Source organism: Podarcis cretensis (genome assembly GCF_951804945.1).
Source record: "Podarcis cretensis genome assembly, chromosome: 14".
NCBI lineage: Eukaryota > Metazoa > Chordata > Lepidosauria > Squamata > Lacertidae > Podarcis > Podarcis cretensis.
In genome coordinates this window covers 43,679,283-43,698,653 of record NC_137183.1, presented here as the reverse complement: position 1 = coordinate 43,698,653, position 19,371 = coordinate 43,679,283, and the positions used below count along the sequence as shown (strand labels likewise).

General features: G+C 44.9%; 1 protein-coding gene across 1 annotated transcript in view; it reads left to right on the top strand.

Moving 5' to 3' along the window:
* Positions 1-19,371, top strand: part of FAM20C (FAM20C golgi associated secretory pathway kinase) — a 99,091-nt gene that overhangs the window by 23,998 nt on the left and 55,722 nt on the right. Inside the window, exon 3 of the mRNA XM_079953816.1 lies at positions 19,241-19,319. Coding sequence (XP_079809942.1) covers positions 19,241-19,319 — 79 coding nt within the window. The remainder of the gene's footprint in view (positions 1-19,240; positions 19,320-19,371) is intronic.

The following is a 19,371-nucleotide window of genomic DNA, read 5'->3' as shown; positions in this document are numbered from 1 at the left end:
GCAGGCCTCGTTGCCATGGCAACAGAAAAAGAAGAACTCCACATAACCCTCAAGCAGACAATGTGACCTTTTGGGAGTGGATAAAATGGAAGCCAGTAGGCCAAAATAAGTCAGGTGTGCCCCACTTACTTCCTCATTAAACACAAAACCAAACAAAAGAATGGGAGACACAGCTGAACTAGGTCAGACAACTTGCTTTGAGAGTATAACCAGCTTCAGCTACTTGGTTCTTTGTTGGCTCCATTCAGACTTAATGTTGCTCAGTCCTTTTTCCTGTTAAAATGCATACTCTGGAGTGCCTCGTGTCCTCCAGTTGTTGCTGGATTACAACTCCCATCATGTCTGACCATTTGCTCTATTGGCTGGGGCTGTTGGGAGCTGGAGTCAAATAAGGCCTCCGAGGGGGTCTCTGGTTCCCCACTCACTCTCACTTTATTGAAATGCTTTATTTATTTATATACGAGTGGGGAGTTTCCAGCATTGCCTGAACATTTTTAGAAACACTTCCCATCCCCCATTAATTTGGTTGATTTTTTAAAATGGATAGTGTAATTTGTGAGTTTGGATCCATCACACCAAAGATCGGGGGAAGTCACGCCTAAGTCGTGTTTTGGTCTGCCATCTTAATTCAAAATGGCACCTGGCATCCAAATGGCAATGAAAACTGCCATACAGTGGTACCTCGGGTTACATACGCTTCAGGTTACAGACTCCGCTAACCCAGAAATAGTGCTTCGGGTTAAGAACTTTGCTTCAGGATGAGAACAGAAATCGTGCTCCGGCGGCGCGGCAGCAGCAGGAGGCCCCATTAGCTAAAGTGGTGCTTCAGGTTAAGAACGGACCTCCGGAACGAATTAAGTACTTAACCCGAGGTACCACTGTATTGGGAACCCTCATGCTGAGCTTGTCGATGATATCTCGAGAGGCAGCGGAACCTATGCCGAAAAACAGGCAAAGTCACGTCAAAGTGACATTTTGGCCTACCGTTGTGATTCAAATTAGTGCCCGGCACCCAAACATCTACCAGAATCACCACCCACACCCTGGGAACCTCCAATTGAGTTTGGATGTGCAGTGCTTTGAGCTCCTTAAAGGAAAAGGTGGTAGATAAATGCAATTAATAAATTAATAAATCTTCACAGTCACAAGGTCTAGAACCTTGGTTTAAGTTTTGAGCTCAGCAGGAGGCTGAATTCTGGGCCTATTGCTATCAAATGCCAGCACTTCTTTTCGGTGCTCCGGCAGAATTGTGATTCTGGTCTTTAATACCACCCTCACATGCTGTAGTGTTAGTTTCAAGATCTTTTATCTTGCGTAGCTCCTGGGCAGTGTATGTTTCTTTGAAAAGTTTCTGTTTGAGGCACCTGAGTGTTTCACTTTTCATATGTGAAATTGTGTGCGCGTCAGCAACCCACAAAGCATCTTTCAGAATACGTTTGAACAAAGGCAGGGGTGGAAATCTCATACAGCTGTGTTTCTGTCTCATTGCTTTCAAGATACAGAATATTGGTGGCTGACTTAGGCAGGCAAGAGTTTGGTGGGGTCATATTTTGCTTTTGGTGGGGTCATATTTTACTTTCAGAAGCAAGGCCTTCTTCCTAATTTCTGATTTGATCCTGGAATGTCCCACTTTTTCTTTGTTGTTGTTTAGTCGCGTCCGACTCTTCATGACCCCATGGACCAGAGCACGCCAGGCACTCCTGTCTTCCACTGCCTCCCACAGTTTGGTCAAACTCATGCTGGTAGCTTCGAGAACACTGTCCAGCCATCTCGTCCTCTGTCGTCCCTTTCTCCTTGTGCCCTCAATCTTTCCTGACATCAGGGTCTTTTCCAGGGCGTCTTCTCTTCTCATGAGGTGGCCAAAGTACTGGAGCCTCAGCTTCAGGATCTGTCCTTCCAGTGAGCACTCAGGGCTGATTTCCTTCAGAACGGATAGGTTTGATCTTCTTGCAGTCCATGGGACTCTCAAGAGTCTCCTCCAGCACCATAATTCAAAAGCATCAATTCTTCAGCGATACCAGCCTTCTTTATGGTCCAGCTCTTTTAGGACGTCCCTATTATCATCTGGGGACGCAGGTGGCGCTGTGGGTAAAAGCCTCAGCGCCTAGGGCTTGCCGATCGAAAGGTCGGTGGTTCGAATCCCTGCGGCGGGGTGCGCTCCCGTTGCTCGGTCCCAGCGCCTGCCAACCTAGCAGTTCGAAAGCACCCCCGGGTGCAAGTAGATAAATAGGGACCGCTTACCAGCGGGAAGGTAAACGGCGTTTCCGTGTGCTGCACTGGCTCGCCAGATGCAGCTTTGTCACGCTGGCCACGTGACCCGGAAGTGTCTCCGGACAGCGCTGGCCCTCGGCCTCTTAAGTGAGATGGGCGCACAACCCTAGAGTCTGTCAAGACTGGCCCGTACGGGCAGGGGTACCTTTACCTTTACCTATTATCATCTGAGAAATGTAGGAGGGTATGGAGTTATATGACCCCTGAGCCAAGGAGATAAGTAACTATACAACCTTTAGAAGACATCTGAATAGGGAGATTTTAAATGTTTAATGTTTTATTATGTTTTTAATATATATACTGGAATCTGCTCAAAGTGGCTGGGGCAACCCAGTTAGATGGGCGAAGTACTAAATATATATATTATGATTATTATTATGGAATAAGGTGTCCCTATTTTCATCGAAGAAATGTTGGAGGGTATGAAGGTGCACCCACCCACCCAGCTTTCACCTGGGTGTCTATCTCTTCTCCCAGTCTCCCACCCTGAGAGACTGGATTTGCACAAAATGTTTATCATTTTGTACTGCACATTTTCAGGAAAGAAGTTGGACCGCAAAGCAGTTTCAGGTATGGCCACAATTGGCCTCATTAACAATTTTCAGGGATGAAAATTATGTATTTATTCATAGATATGGATTCCCACTAGCAGAAGAGGAAAAACCTTTGGCCCTCCAGATGTTTGTGAACTACAACTCCATGGCCACTAGCCTTGCTTGCTGGGACTGATGGGAGTTGTAGTTCAGCAACATCTGGAGGGCCAAAGGTTCCCCATACCCAGTGTTCAGGATTGGATTTACGGATCTGCTGAATTCTTGGATTGCCAGCCAGCAATGTACCACCTATCTATTCAAATTCAGTTACACAGGGCTTTTAAAACTGAGGAAAGGGGGGTGTTTGTCTTTATGAGAGAAAGTTGCCATAGCAGTGCAAGGTAATGTTTTACTAAATGAAATATTTACACTTAACACTGCTACATATGGTGTAATTTTCAAGCAATTAAAGAGTGCCATGAAAACAAAAGCCAAAAAGAAGACCAGATGCTTCTGCAAAACGCAAGTCGTGACTGGCTGGGAGGGATAGCCTGTCATTTTCAGTTTCTCTGCATTTCTCAGCTTCCCAGTCTTCTCTTCAGTCCTCCCCATATCAATCAGTTTGCAATTTATTCATTTTTTTAATAAAAAAAAATCCCCTCATGAAAATGCCTTTGCTTTTTAGTGAAAGCCCATTTTTGCAAGCTATTTCCCCTGATACAATGCACTGTATGTATAGCTTTCACTAACATATTCATTATCTTATCTATTTATCTAGTTTTCAAAGTTATACAGAAATACCTATTTTAATGCACACTTTTCCCTAATGCATTTAGCTGGAGAATGTATGCATTTAGCTGTATGCATTTAGCTGGAGAATGGCATTGCAAAATTGGGAGAAGTGTGAATTTGCAGGGATAGCTGTGTTTTGGCTTGCATACTGTTCCAAAAAGTGCAAATTAGAGAATTAGAGAAGTTTGCATCATAAGTCTAATTGAACCATGTTTATCCTCCATCCCTACAGGGTGGTCGCTAATCATGAGATGCTGGTGCTTTAAAATGACTGTGACAATCTGAAGGTGGTCAGACGAAAGTTAACCTGGTTGTACTGCGGTGACTTCCCCTGCCCCCTAGAGAACCCTGAGAATTGTAGTTTTGTGGGTAGTTATTTGATAATTCCATTCACAGAACTACAATCCCAAGGAGTCCTGCAATGGGGAAGGGCCCCCATGACAGTAAAACTGGTTGAACTACCGTATATGGAATACCCCAGACATACACTACTTTGATTTGTGTGGGGCAAGGATGGGACACCTGGAAGTCACACAGATATTGATGAACTAGAACTCCCACCATCCCTAACTATTGTCCATGGGCTTGCCAATCAGAAGGTCAGTGGCTCGAATCCCCATGACAGAGTGAGCTCCTGTTGCTCTGTCCCAGCTCCTGCCAACCTAGCAGTTCAAAAGCATACCAGTGCAAGTAGATAAATAAGTACCTCTGCAGCGGGAAGGTAAACAGCATTTCTGTGCACTCTGGTTTCCGTCACGGTGTTCCGTTGTGCCAGAAACTGTTTAGTCATGCTGGCCACATGGCCCGGAAAGCTGCCTGTGGACAAACGCCGGCTCCCTTGGCCTGAAAGTGAGATGAGTGCCGCAACCCCACAGTCACCTTTGACTGGACTTAACCATCTAGGACTTCTTTGCCTTTACCTTAATGGAATCCAACAGTGCAACAAGGTTCTAATCCTTGGGCCAGAGAAACTTGGACCAGGCTCAAATGTCTGCTCATCCTTTCAATCCATGGGGAGCACCATCACCATTATAAGAGAACTACGGGGGCATTCATGTTTGGATTTGAAGAGTTTGGATTTGATATCCCGCTTTATCACTACCCTAAGGAGTCTCAAAGTGGCCAACAATCTCCTTTTCCTTCCTCCCCCACAACAAACACACTGTGAGGTGAGTGAGGCTGAGAGACTTCAGAGAAGTGTGACTAGCCCAAGGTCACCCAGCAGCTGCATGAGGAGGAGCGGGGAATTGAACCCAGTTCACCAGATTACGAGTCCACTGCTCTTAACCACTACACCACACTGCACTATGCCTTCAGCATGGGAGACACCAAATGCGAATTGCAGTACAACAAGCTCTGGAGGGCCACAGATTCCCCTTTCCTTTTCTATGGAGCTCCAGGCAATGCACATCCTTTCTCTACCTCCTCCATTTTCTCTGGTCCTAGGCATTAGGACCTCGTTGCAACCAGCACTGTTGGGTTCCATCAGCCTGAGCCAACAATGGTCAATAGGTAGGGATGGTGGGAGTTCTAGTTTAACAACATCTGTGTGGCTCACAAATGCCCCAGGCCCAAATGTCTGCTGAGCCTTCACCATTATATTAGGAAACATCGCTTTGCAAAAAGAGGAAGTATATATTAGGCAAAATTGCACACAGATAGGTGTATATTTGGAGAAATTGGCAGTCAAATGCTGCTGATTTTTCATGTGGACTTAAAAGAAAAAGTAATCACAAACTAATGTGCAGAACCAAATTTAAGGTTGGAGAAATGAGAAACTGCAGTTGAAAGTTTGGCCCATTAATGTTTCTTTTTTTTATGTTATCGCCCCTTCCCCCATTCATTCCATGCTATGCTCTTAAAGGATAATTAGATCCTTAATATTATTTTGAACTGAACACTGGCAGTACATTTTCTAGGAAAGGTGAGCATTCTGAGCTCATAGGCTCAGAAACATAATTATCTGAATCAAGACTCAAAAATGACCATAATTAGCCATTTCTTTGTGCAATTTGAAATTTACATCTGCAATAATGCCACCTGCATGAGCCAAAGAGTTGTTTAATTAGAAACGCGGCATGGTGTAGAATGGTTAGATGCAACTTGCTAATAACATTGGGCTTTTTCCTTCCCCAAGTTAAAATTAACGGGAGGCTTGAGCTTGATTTCTTAGGGAAGAAGGTAGGCCTCAAGGTGGTTTGTTTTATTTCCCTGCCCGAAGAAACGAGTGCATAACTCGAGTCAGTTCATTTCTGAAATCTACAATGCGTCTTGCTTGGGTGGGCGAAGTAATTAAAGAGGTGCATGCAGTTATGGAAGCAATTAGCGAGTGGGACCGATAAGTAATCTGGGCACTGGTGAAATGAAAATGAGTTCAGAGTTCAGCCCAGAGAAAGTTGCCTTCAGTTAAATATTTGGCTGTGTGTGAGATCCTATGTGTATTTACCCAGAGGTCAGCCCCACTGACTTAGAGATGCAGCTTGAGGGTCAAAGTTCATGTTCTGACTCTGAATAAGTCAGAAAGGGGCCCATCTTGTCCAGCACCCTGGCCAGTCCAATTGCTGCAGGAATACCACAGCACAGGCAGGGCACAAAGGCAACAGTCTTCCTGCTCTGTTACTCATAAGAGCCTAAGAAAAGTCTTCTTGGATCAGGCCAATGGCTCATCTAATGCCAACACTCTGAACTACCACCCTAACTCTCCATTCCTTGAAATGCTAGATTTCCCTGTGCAAGAATTATTTTGCCTGGGAATAACAGAATTGCAATTTGTTGCTGCTTATTTTAAATTGGGGGTGGGATGGGACATCCCACACACTGTTTGCCCCATAAAGAACAAAATCTATTTCTATCTGTGACTGATGAATTGGTCATTGGCTTGGAAATGGAAGAAAAAACAAAAAGCTAGTGTTTCCATCTGTCAGCAGATTAAAAAAAAAGTAAATGATATTCTGGTGATGGGAAAAAATAAATCACATGCCAAGTCAAAGACATGACTGAGCTAGACCTACTGACTTCCCCCATTGTTTGGTATCCTTTCTCGAGATATCTAGAGTTATCTAATACAGTGCCTTACTCTGGCACCTGAACTTTAAAGGCCCCATCTACACTAAAGATTTAAAGCAGTATCCTACCACCTTAAGCAGCCATGGCTTCCTCAACAAAGGTTCATGGGGACTGTAGTTTGTGAATGGTGCTGAGAGTTGTTAGAAGACCCCTATTCCCTTCAGAGTTACAGTTCCCAGAATTCCCCAGGAAGAGGGACTGATGTTAGTTAAACCACTCTGGAAACGGTAACTACGTGATCAACAGAAGTATAGTGTCCGGGTCAAGTGAAGTAAGAGTGGCACTATATTCTGCCTTGGTCTAACCACATCTGGAGTACTGTGTCCAATTCTGGACACCACAATTTTGTTTCTCCTGCTCTGGAGGGTAGGACACAAACCAATGAATTTAAGTTACAAGAAATGAGATTCTGACTAAACATCAGGAAGAACTTTCTGACAGTAAGAGCTGTTTGACAGTGGAATGGTCTCCCTCTGGAGGTGGTGAACTCTTCTTCACTGGAGGGTTTTAAGCAGAGGTTGGGTGCCCATCTGTCATGGATGTTTTAGCTGAGATTCCTGCATTTCAAGGGGTTGGAATAGATGACCCACAGGGTCCCTTCCAGCTCTACAATTCTGTGATTCCATGATAGGAATAAGAGTTCTCCCAACCATGGTGTATCGTGAAACAGTGATGTTTTGTATCTGGAGACGTAGTGGTTGCGGCACAACTTGCAACAACTTTGAAAGGGGATTAGACAAACACATGGAGGATAAAGCTAGCAATAGCTACAAAGTTGAAATGCATATATGGGACATCTAGTATCAGAGATAGCTGGTTGCTGCTGAACACTACAATTCTGTAATTCTACGGAGAGAAGGCCATGTCTTGCTTGCAGGCTTCCTGCATCTTGTTTTCTACTGCAGGGGCAGAATGCTTGACTAGACGGACTTTCCTCCTGCTCCAGAAGGGCACTTCTGGAGTTTCTTAATGGTATTTACTGGGAATTCAGTGCCTTGCCTGTGTGATAGGAATTTTGAGGTCTTGATATATGGTAATGCTCATAGGTGTATCAACCAAGCACGTACAGTGGTGCCTCGCAAGACGAAATTAATCCGTTCCGTGAGTCTCTTCGTCTAGCGGTTTTTTCGTCTTGCGAAGCAAGCCCATTGACGGCTTAGCAGATTAGCACTATTAGCGCTATTAGCAGTTTTTAGCGGCTTATCAGCTTATCGGATAAGCAGATAAGCAGCTTAGCGGCTTAGAAAAAGGGGGGGGAGGAAAAAAAACCCCGCAGGAACTCGCAAGACATTTTCGTCTTGCGAAGCAAGCCCATAGGAAATTCGTTTTGCGAAGCACCTCCAAATGGAAAACCCTTTCGTCTAGCGGGTTTTCCGTCTTGCAAGGCATTCATCTTGCGGGGCACCACTGTACATAGATCAGCACAGGAAGACCGACCTGAAACCATTTTGATTCCCAAACTGACCAAACGTTTTCGTTGCAAAGAGAGAGGGGCGGTCAGGGAGCCTTCCCATTGTCTCAGGAACTGAGTAATCAGCATTTTAATGGGTGACAGACTTATCAGGAAAGGCAAGCAGATAACCTGGCAAACAGGAAAAACAACATTCAAATTTCTGTTTTAGACCGCCTTTTCTGTGATGTAGGTATGATGTATCTGGGGGGTGGTCTTAGGTTACACCCCTTCTGTGATGTATGTATGATGTTTCTGGGGGTGGTCTTGATCTACAGGGTGGCAATTTCAAAAACCCATATAAGGCCTTGCGCACCATTGTTCTGGGTTCCTCCTCCCTCCTTCGTGTGGTGAGTGAGGACCCTGTTGCAACAGATCAATAAAAACCAGGTTTTCTAGCTGCTTTGCTTCTCAATATTCTCTGGTTGGCCTCTTGTTATTTTCTCCTACCAATAGGGAACCTACGTAAGGACTCTATATAGGCTCTTGGATACCCCATAAGGGAAAAGGGCAATTTTTGTTTACCACACCTGCAAATTGAGTTGAAACAGAGGAGGAAAGGCAGCCAGGAAAGGATTGTCCCATGCTATTCATTTGCAGATAGGTATAGATAGATGAGCACAAAAATGGGTCCTACTTAGCATTAGAGGCACAGCTATAGTCTGGAAGTTGGTGGTTGGAGTCAGTTCCAGGGGCAGCTTCCAGTGTTTCAGATCGGGGCTGTCCTTTAACCACGAGAGAAGACAGCTTGATAAGTTCATCTGTGCTGCCTCTGCTGTTTTTGGACGATTGGCAGCTCCCCCACCGATGAGGACCTCATGACCATTTGAGGATGGCTGTGGAGCAGGATGACTCTGCAGGTTCCATAAACCACTGGCTTCCTTGATATCTTGCAGCTGCCTCGAGTTTCGAAAGGAATAAAGGGAAAGTCTGACTTTTAGGACGGCTGTGAAGTAACAGCCTGTTACCCAACCCAGGCAATCAGTAAGGTTAAACGACAGGGAAGGAGATTTCTTGTCCAGGCAGGTTTATTGCGGTTTGGTAATGGAATGAGATACATCAGCAGGATTGCTTTCTCTGGAGATGCGATAGTAGAGGAGGCTGGGCAAGCACTGTTTGGGGAAGGGAGCTGGGTTGGTGTTGGGGACTTTGTGGCTTCCTTTGCATGGACACGGGGTGCAAGGAAAGGGCCGGATCGTGTGCTGCAGTGTGGAGGTGGCTAATAGGGGAAGGATGTAACTAAACTGTGCAACTTCTCTTGCACTTGATCCACAAGCTGCAGTTAGTGCAGAATGCTGCAGCACGATTGCTGGCAGGAGGGAGACCTTGTCAGAATATAACACCTGTGCTCTGAGATCTGCACTGGCTGCTGAATTGCTAGCGCACCAAGTTCAATGTGCTACAGTTAGTATAAAGGTAAACGGACCCCTGACCATTAGGTCCAGTCGTGGGCGACTCTGGGGTTGCAGCGCTCATCTCGCTTTATTGGCCGAGGGAGCCCGCATACAGCTTCCGGGTCATGTGGCCAGCATGACTAAGCCACTTCTGGCGAACCAGAGCAGCGCACGGAAACACCGTTTACCTTCCCGCTGGAGCGGTACCTATTTATCTACTTGCACTTTGACGTGCTTTCAAACTGCTAGGTTGGCAGGAGCAGGGACTGAGCAATGGGAGCTCACCCTGTCAAGCGGATTCGAACCGCCGACCTTCTGATCAGCAAGTCCTAGGCTCTGTGGTTTAACCCACAGCGCAACCCACACCCCACAGTTAGTATATGAAGCCCTTAACAACTTGGGACCTTCGAAATCACCTTACCCTATGTACACCCACTCTGTTGCTTTGAACAGCAGAACTGGCACTGGTTACAGGTGCCACATAATGCCTTTCCTGGTTTTGTAAGAAATCAATCTTTTAGTGTGGCAGGACCCTTCGGAACTCCCTGTTTATTGACGTCAAGCAAGTGCCTTCACTGTACTCTTTTCTGCGCCTGCTACAAAAACATTTTTGGTTAGACAAGCCTACCCAGATATGTTGACTTTTATTTTAATCTGTTTTTGTTTTATCACTGATTTATATATTTTTTACGATATTTAAATAATTGTTTTTAGCTGCTTTTAGCAATAATTTTGTTGCTTTTTTTGGTTAACTGCTTGGGTTTTGTTTTGCTTGTACAATTAAGCGGCGTAGAATTTTTTTAGGAAATAAAAAAAATAACAAAAATAACTGGGGCTATGGAAAAAGGCCTCTGAGAGAGGGGGGTTGAGCAATGTAAGCCCACCCCGTGACCATGAGATGTCCTCTTAGGCAAGGTTCCCCTTTTGACTGCGACTTTTCATCTCCAGTCTAGAGCATGTGGGTGTGACATTGAAATTATGAGTATTAAGTGTGAAGCTCTCAGCACCACTCACTTCAAATGTCACTTCACTCACCCCAGATTGGCTCAACAGTCAATCTCTCCTTCACAGGGAACTCTGGGAATTGTAGCTCTGGGAGGTGAATAGGGGTATCGTGATAACTCTCAGCACCCTTAACAAACTACTGCTCCCATAAGTCTTTGGGGGAAGCCATGACTGCTTAAAGTGGTATCGCAGTGCTTCAGATGCATGGTATAAATGTCTTAGTCTTATCGAACACAACTGCTCTTCCCCTGCAATGTGCAGCTGTTGGACATCTTCTGGGGCACACTGTCAGCTGCTACAGAGCAAGAACCCGCCCCAAAGGTCTAGCTAGAATTAATTGATTTGACCCTACAGCAGGGATGAGGACCCAGTGGTCCTCCAGCGGTTGCTGGACAACAATTCCCATCATCCCTGACCATCGGCCATGCTGGATGGGAATGATGGGAGTTGGAGTCCAACAACATCTGGAGAGCCAAAGGGTCTCCACTCCTAGCTTCATCTCGCCATAGGTGCTGAATGGACAAAATTGTGCATGTCTCCTCTTCTGTAACTATTGCATCTGTTGGGGCCAGGCTGAATAACTCTCCTAAGGACCACCTTAAGGAAAGCCTAAATCCAGAATAGCCAATGTGCTACCTTCTGGATACTGTTGGACTACAACTCCCATCATCTCAGGACCATTGCCCAGAGTGGCTGGGGCTGATGGGAACTGGAGTCCTGCCCTAGGATCCTGTGCTGGAACATGATTCTGAGAAGATCCCCCAGAATCCTTTGCAATATGAAATTATTCTCCAGCATACAAGCTGTCATCTAAAATGTTCCAGTAAGGTAGAAAGTTTTTGGGAAATGGAAAGGTGGATGATCCAAAGGGAAGATGACATGAGAAGGAGGTCAGGGCAGGATAATATAATTAAAGGTCTGATCGACAGCCAAATAGTCATGGAACACTTTCCTGAGTGCAGTCCTGAAACTCTTCCAGTTTCCCCCCTCTTTTACCTGAAAGTAAAAGTAAGTAAGCTGAAATTCTAACTCTTTCAAATTGGCTGTGCTCTTCTCCCTTGACTTTGGGGTCAAGGTGATTGCTGGTCTTTTTGTTTGTTTGTTAATCTTTATATAAGATTACTTAACTCTCTCTTTGCTTTCCATTCTTTGGCGTGTGTTTTTTTTTTCAGATGCTGAAAGATTAAATGTAACATTTGCATTTGAATGTGCTTTCAACACTATGTAAACGTTCTGGGTAATCTTTGCCAGAGTTAATGATATATACCTTGGGGAGTTGTAAAGGCTATGACGAAAATAAAATCTCTGCTTCCAGCATTCATACATACCTAAGGGCTTCTGGGGGAAAGGGCGATTATGACTGTGATTAGAGGACACTTAAAAAAACATCACACCTCTGGTTTTATATTCCTTTTGAGGCTTTTCAGAGGACCTTGTGGATCTGTTGGGTGGGGAAATCCAGTGTCTCAATGGAGTCATACTTTTATCAAGACCAACTAAAAGGTGGTGTGGAACCTCCAGCCCCTGGGTGCAAACAGGCTTTCTTATATGGCCCAGGGGGCTGCTTTGGCCAAGCTACACCCACCCCACCAGACAGATATCTTCTGGTGGAAGAGATACTGCAGCAGACGGGGAAAAGTGGTGTGTGCCACAAATACAGGGTTTGAAAGGGAAACAAGGCCTTTTTGCATTCCTGCACATGAGACTCTTGCAAGGCAGAAAGCAGAAGTAAACTGTTATAAGAATTTCTGGGTCTCAAATATAGAACAACTATATCTAAATATATGAACCATGTGTCTGAAATAGTATGGGAGAGCAATCCTGGGGCCATTTTGACTCTCTCAATGACCTCAAATATTCCTCTGCAGTAAGGGAGCCAAATGGGGAAAGCCTTTCCATTGTCTTTTTGCTTGCAAATCCTGTCTTAAGATCGTATTTGTGTATGAATAGGGTGAGCATGTGACCTAGATTCAGAAACTAAAGTATTAACCATCACAAAAGAATGGCCAGACTGCCCAGGTAATGCAATCAGTGACCATTATCAGGTATCCCGGCAGAAAGGATTTCTGCTGTAGACCGCCTCCTTCTGTGATGTATGCATGATGTTTTAGGTGAGTGGTCTTGAGCTACAGGGTGGGCAGTTTCAAAAGTCTAAATAAGGGCTTGTTCACCATTGTTCAGTGTCCTCCTCCCTCCTGTGTGTGGTGAGTGGAGACCCTGTTGCAACAGTTCCTTGAATAAAGATCAGGCTTACTAGCCGCTTTGCTTTTCAATTTACTCTGGTTGGCCTCTGTTATTTTCTCCTACCGATAAGGAGCCCACTTAAGGACTCTGTACAGGCTCCGGAATACCCCATAAGGGAAAGGGAGCAGTTTTTCTTATAACAAAACAAGCAAACAAACAAAAAACTTGGTAGTCTTTCTGCTGCTAAAGAGAGCTGGAAATTCTGGTGAGAGCCAAATTGGCCTCCCATTTTGAGGCCTCGTTAGCATGCCGTTCCAAGGCTATTACTGGCAGCAATGACTTAGTGTCATCATTATGTGGCTTCCTTGAAAACTGTTGACACAGTTCTGCCTGCTGTAAATCCTTATGACAATGTTGTTTGGACAGAAACGAGAGTCTCGAGTTGTCATCTCCAAATGTGCAAACAGAGTCTTGGAAACGTGAGTGGCTTTCTTGTAAAAGAGAAGGGGGAAAAAGGAAAGGAAGGGGGGGGAACGTTGGCTGGTCTGACACAGGAATGCAAAGCAAAATTGCCATGTGTCGTTCATAAAAATAGGACCGGAAACAGGAACATGAAACTCAGTGTGGTTGGGAACGTGTGGGTGGGCTGGGCATATATTTGAGTCGATTTGGATGACGTACACAGACCCTGGCAGGCTTCAGGCTTTTATGGACTTCTCAGTTCTCTGAGCACCATAATGTCAGGGATTGGCAATGTAGCATCCTCCAGTTGTTGTGCCATTCCTCCAACCCCCAGCTGCAGCCAACATGAACAACGGCTTGAGAGCACCACGTTGGCTACCCCTGCCATACATAATGCTCAGTTGAAAATACGTCTGCGCAGATTCTTCTTATTTCCTGTAGGGTTTTTTTCCTTTTTGAGGTTTTTTTAGGGGATGCTGTCAGCCTGCATGATTTTTTTCCCGGGGCTGGAATGGGGCAAATATTCCAAATACACACACACACACATACACACAATCCTGGGAACTGTAGTTTTCTAAGGGTGCAGAGAGTTGTTAGGAAATGATTGGAACACTTAGAGTTTGAAAATCTCTTTGTCAAACTTCAAAGGGTATAATGCCACAACTAATTTACCAAAAGGATAAATTCCAGCTTGACGCTTGCTCCTGCTATATGTCAACTCCCTTTGTAGGAAGGAACCCCTCCTCCCCCAATTGCATGATGTAAAATGAGTGTGTATTTATCAGTCTAAAAAGGTAAAAAAAGGTAAAGGACCCCTGACAGTTAAGTCCAGTCGCAGACGACTCGGGGGTTGCGGCGGTCAGCTTGCTTTACAGGCTGAGGGAGCTGGCGTTCGCCCAATTACAGTTTTTCCAGGTCATGTGGCCAGCATGACTAAGCCGCTTCTGGCACAATGGAACACTGAAACCAGAGCAGTGCATGGAAACACTGTTTACCTTCCCGCCAGAGCGGTACCTATTTATCTACTTGCATTGGCGTACTTTCGAACTGCTAGGTTGGCAGGAGCTGGGACAGAGCAACGGGAGCTCACCCCGTTGCAGGGATTCAAACCACTGAACTTCCAATCAGCAAGCCCAAGAGGCTCAGTGGCTTAGACCACAGCGCCACCCACGTCCCATTTATCAGGCTGTGTGTGGCCAAATGCCAAAGGACTTTCTGACATTGACCTGAGCTTATCTCTCATGGCTTAGGTTCTTACAGCTATATATTTGGCTTTTTCTTGATGTATTTGTAGTTGGGTTAATGGTTTTGTATTTTGTTGCTGGCGGGAGGTTTGGGCAGGGGCTGGGCGCTTTAGTTCTTTTGTCAAACTCCCCAGGAAAATGCTAAGCTGCTGGGTGGATGATTACGCAAGGTATCAGTTGTGTTTGCTGGGGAAAGTCCAAAATCGACCTGGTAGGATGGATGATTCTGCAAGTGTTTTCATAGTCAAGGAATAGTTAAGAGCCTGTAAGTGCCAAAAAATGAATCACTATGGTCATATTGGCAGTGATAATTCCTTTTGCTTGTCTGGATCATGGGTAGGCAAACTAAGGTCCGGGGGCCGGATTCGGCCCAATCACCTTCTCAATCCAGCCCATGGACAGTCCAGGAATCAGCGTGTTTTTACATGAGTAGAATGTGTACTTTTATGTAAAATGCATCTCTGGGTTATTTGTGGGGCATAGGAATTCGTTCTTCCCCCAAACAAAATATAGTCCGGTGCCCCACAAGGTCTGAGGGACAGTGGACCAGCCCCCTGCTGAAAAAGTTTGCTGACCCCTGCTCTGGATGGAGGCTAGAGGGGGTTTCATGCATGTGTGTAAAAAACTACCCTAGTGTACAAAATTTGCTCATTTTGCCACTGGCTCATTTTGCCACTGGCACGTAGCGCTTAAAAGATTGCCCAGTAACGAATGTGGTCATTAGTCCAAAAAAGATTTCTCACTCCTGCTCTGCATGATTCTTCTTCTTATTATTATTATTCATTAATTTATATACTGCCAAAATGGCTTCTAAGTAGTTTACAACAGTGAAATCAATACATAGTAAAAATACACCATAAGAAATCCACAATTAAAAAGCATAGCAGTTAAAAAGGTTTGAAGAAAGCTGAACTGCCCTGAAATCTGTGGATGAAGGGGCAGCATACAAATTTAATAAATAAATTAAAAATAAAAATAAAATAAAACCAGAAGTTCTGCTTGCCCAAACAAGCGTGCCTTCGGGATGAGGTGGAATACCAACATTAACAATGCCTCTTGTATTTACTCCCTGGATAGCTCAGTTGGTTAGAGCATGGTGCTGATAATGGCAAGGTTGCAGGTCCAATCCCCATAAGGGGCAGCTGCATATTTCTGCATTGCGGGGGGTTGGACTAGATGATCCTCAGGGTCCCTTCCACCTCTACAGTTCTATGATTCTTTGATTTTTTTGGGGGGGAGCATTCTGCAACACTGGCACCATGAGTGAAAAAGCCCACCTGCATGGTACCACAAGCTGATAATCTTCATACACCAGCAGCAGACTCATTCTTTGAGTTTGGATATTGATAAAGCCAGCACAGAATCATCCAAAGGCAATAGGGACGCATAAGCAGGCTTGGATAAACCCCAAATTTTGCACTCAAAAAACCTTTGGCAGACCCTAGGGTGACCCCTCCCCAATAACCTCAGTGCAAATGGGAACTGAGAATTGGTAAGGTAAAGGGACCCCTGACCATTAGATCCAGTCGTGGCCGACTCTGGGGTTGCAGCGCTCATCTTGCTTTATTGGCCGAGGGAGCTGGTGTACAGCTTTCGGGTCATGTGGCCAGCATGACTAAGCCGCTTCTGGCGAACCAGAGCAGCGCACGGAAACGCCGTTTACCTTCCCGCCAGAGCAGTACCTATTTATCTACTTGCACTTTGATGTGCTTTCGAACTGTGCTGTGAAAAGCTGACTGATTGATCATCAAGAGGGGCATGAAAAACCAGAGAGGGAGGATGAAAGGGAACGGAGTATTCTGGAAAGGGGATTGCTGGCTGGCTGGCTGGCTACCTAGAAGGACCCCTGAACAGAAGTAGCCCACCAAGCAACATTTTGTTTCAGGTGCCACTTGTTTTATAAACAAGTGAAGAGAGTTGAAATGAGGACACACAGTGTGTTCTCAAGCAGCCTTGACAATGTATGGCGAAATTTTGTTACAATGCGATGTGCATTTGCAACAGATCTGACTTCAGGCAGCTGCTTCAAGGACTGGAAATGAGGTTTTGCTTTCTTTAAAATGACAGCATGCTTTTCTCCCCTTAAATGCATTCCGAGTTTTGGCCTACTCAGCACCACCAACTTAATCTAATATGTGAAACCTGTGCGTTCCTGCTCTGCCTATTCGGTGCAAATTGCTTAATGCACTTTAATTTCTAATTATTTATTTGTTCCTGTGGGATGGGTCGGTAATGCAAGAGAAGGCTAGGGTCAGCAGAAAACAGCGAGGCTGGAGGGACTGTTTTGCTGGAGCCGAAGAGTAATTAAACTGACCGGATTTGCATAACATTTTGTAGCACAGAAAAGAAAGGAGGAGGGAAAAGGACAGATTACAAGCTGGTGACCTATCAGTAACAGAGCACCGAGAGGAGTAATTAAAAGGACGTGTAGCTAATATCATTGGTTCAGGGAGAGAAAACGTACAGGGCCAAAGAAACTGAAGGACAACAGATCAGAAGTAGAATAATGTGACATTTATTTACGCACGCACACCCCCAAAAATAAATCTGGATTATTTTTTTGTCAGCTCTCCAAAAGATGTGGGTTATCTGACCTGTGGAAGGAAGGGGGTTTTTATTTTATTTATTTAAAGAAAGGACGAAATTGCACACACTAAGCTGCCTAACAGATTCAGCTTTGAAGATAGTGCTTTTAAAAGCTAAGGTGCAGCTTGTTACATGTTGTCTGCTGCTGGTGTGATGACTTGTGTGTTTGTGCATATGTGTTACGACCCCTGAACCCAGCCCCGCCTGCAATGCCTCCAAAGAGAATCCAAATGAGGAAGAAAAATTGGGAGATGAGGCTAGTGGCTATTAGTCATCATAGCTATGTTCAACCTCACTGCTGGAGGCAGTTTGCCTCTGGAAACCCGTTGGTGAGAATCACAAGTGGGGAGAGTTGGTTCTGCTTATGGGCTTCCCATATGCATATGGTCAGCCACAGTGAGAAGAGGATGCTGCACTAGATGGGTTTTTGGCCTGATCCAACAGGCTCTTATTAATATTATTAAGATGCTTAACCCTGTTGGTTGGTGTGGGGTTTTTTTTGGGGGGGGGATTTTCAGCATCTCCCGTACTCTCCCAGCTTAGGGACAGCACCCCCTTTGCCTTCTTCAGACTCTGAGGACTACCCCTTTAACCTCTGTCTTGTAGAAGCCAGTGATTCCAGAAGCAGGCAATGGTTCTTTGAGGAGCAAAGCTTCTCCAGGGAGGTGGGTCCAATTCCAGAAGACATGCTCGCTAGCCTTCATGGGGCTTCCAATGGATACAGCTCTTTGCTAAGGCAACATTCCCCCCATTACCTACAATAGAGCCAGCAGAAGAACCCACTGGGAGCTATCCGTGGTCCTGATGAGACTTGTCTGGCTTGGAATATACCTTGCCAAGCCACATTCTCCTGGATCTGGACTTTACTTAGCATAACCCTCCTTCCTGAAGACACTGCTTGACACGTCCTTGCCAAGTGGCAATTGAAGATGTGGCCCTACTTTTGTAAATTCATGGAGGAAAGGGCTGCCAGTGGCTGCCAGCCATGATGGTTATGGTCTACCTCCTCAGTTAGAGGCAGCAATGCTCTGAATACAGTACCAGTTGCTGGAAAACATAGGATGGGAAGGGTACTCTTGTTCTGTGTCCTGGTTTACTATTGTGAGAACAAGATGCTGGACTAGATGGGTCAATGGCACAATTCAACTGGCTATTCCTCTGTTCTTAACCTTGCCTTGAGGGGAAGCTAGGAATGGGGGATAAATATTGGTTCACTTCTTGCTTCAATGTGAACCTATCCAATATGGAGACCAAAGTGCACATTGCCTTACAAATTTCCCCTTTTCCAGATTTTGCAATCCAGTTCTCCCAGCAACAGCAAAAGAGAATAAGAATGCATATATTAGGGGAACATGCATATACTATATGCACAGAAATGCATGTATTTGTGGAACTCATGTGCTAAAATGCTTGCAAGGGAAGTTGGCTTATATTGCATATGCAGTGGTACCTCGGGTTAAGTACTTAATTCGTTCCGGAGGTCCGTTCTTAACATGAAACTGTTCTTAACCTGAAGCACCACTTTAGCTAATGGGGCCTCCTGCTGCTGCCGCGCCGCCAGAGCACGATTTCTGTTCTCATCCTGAAGCAAAGTTCTTAACCCGAGGTACTATTTCTGGGTTAGCGGAGTCTGTAACCTGAAGCGTATGTAACCTGAAGCATATGTAACCCGAGGTAACACTGTATTAGGGGAATATGTATATATTATATGCACAGAAATACATGTATTTGTGGAAATCATGTGCTAAAATGCTTGCAAGGGAAGTTTGCTTATATTGCATATATTAGGGGAATATGCACATACTATATGCACAGAAATGCATGTATTTGTGGAAATCATGTGCTAAAATGCTTGCAAGGGAAGTCTGCTTGCATGTGCTAGGAGAATGTGTGCTAAAAGGCTGATGAATTTTCATGAGGGCTTTTTAAAATAACAGTACTAATAATTCACAAACTGATGTGGAAATCAGGTGAAGTTGAGACTGAAAACTGAGCAACTGGGAGAAATCGAAACTGACAAGCTCATCCAGCTCTCAAGGAGACCACACATTAAAAAAACTTCCCAGTGTTAAAAATGGCACTGCTGTGTTTTTGATGCTGACTGCCCTATAAATAACCCTTCTTTCTTGCTGCAGGTGGTTAACTGTGACATTTCAGTATTAAAAATTTGCTGGGTGTCTATTGAACTGTACAGGCATGGTTTAACTATTTTTCTCTTTCTTTCTCCCCTTCTGCTTTCCCCTTCCTTTACAGCAATGAAATCAGGAGGCACCCAGCTCAAACTGATAATGACATTCCAGAATTACGGGCAAGCCTTGTTTAAGCCAATGAAGTAAGTGGGGAATCCCTGTCTTAAAAAGGAACTTTACAAAATTTCTGATGCC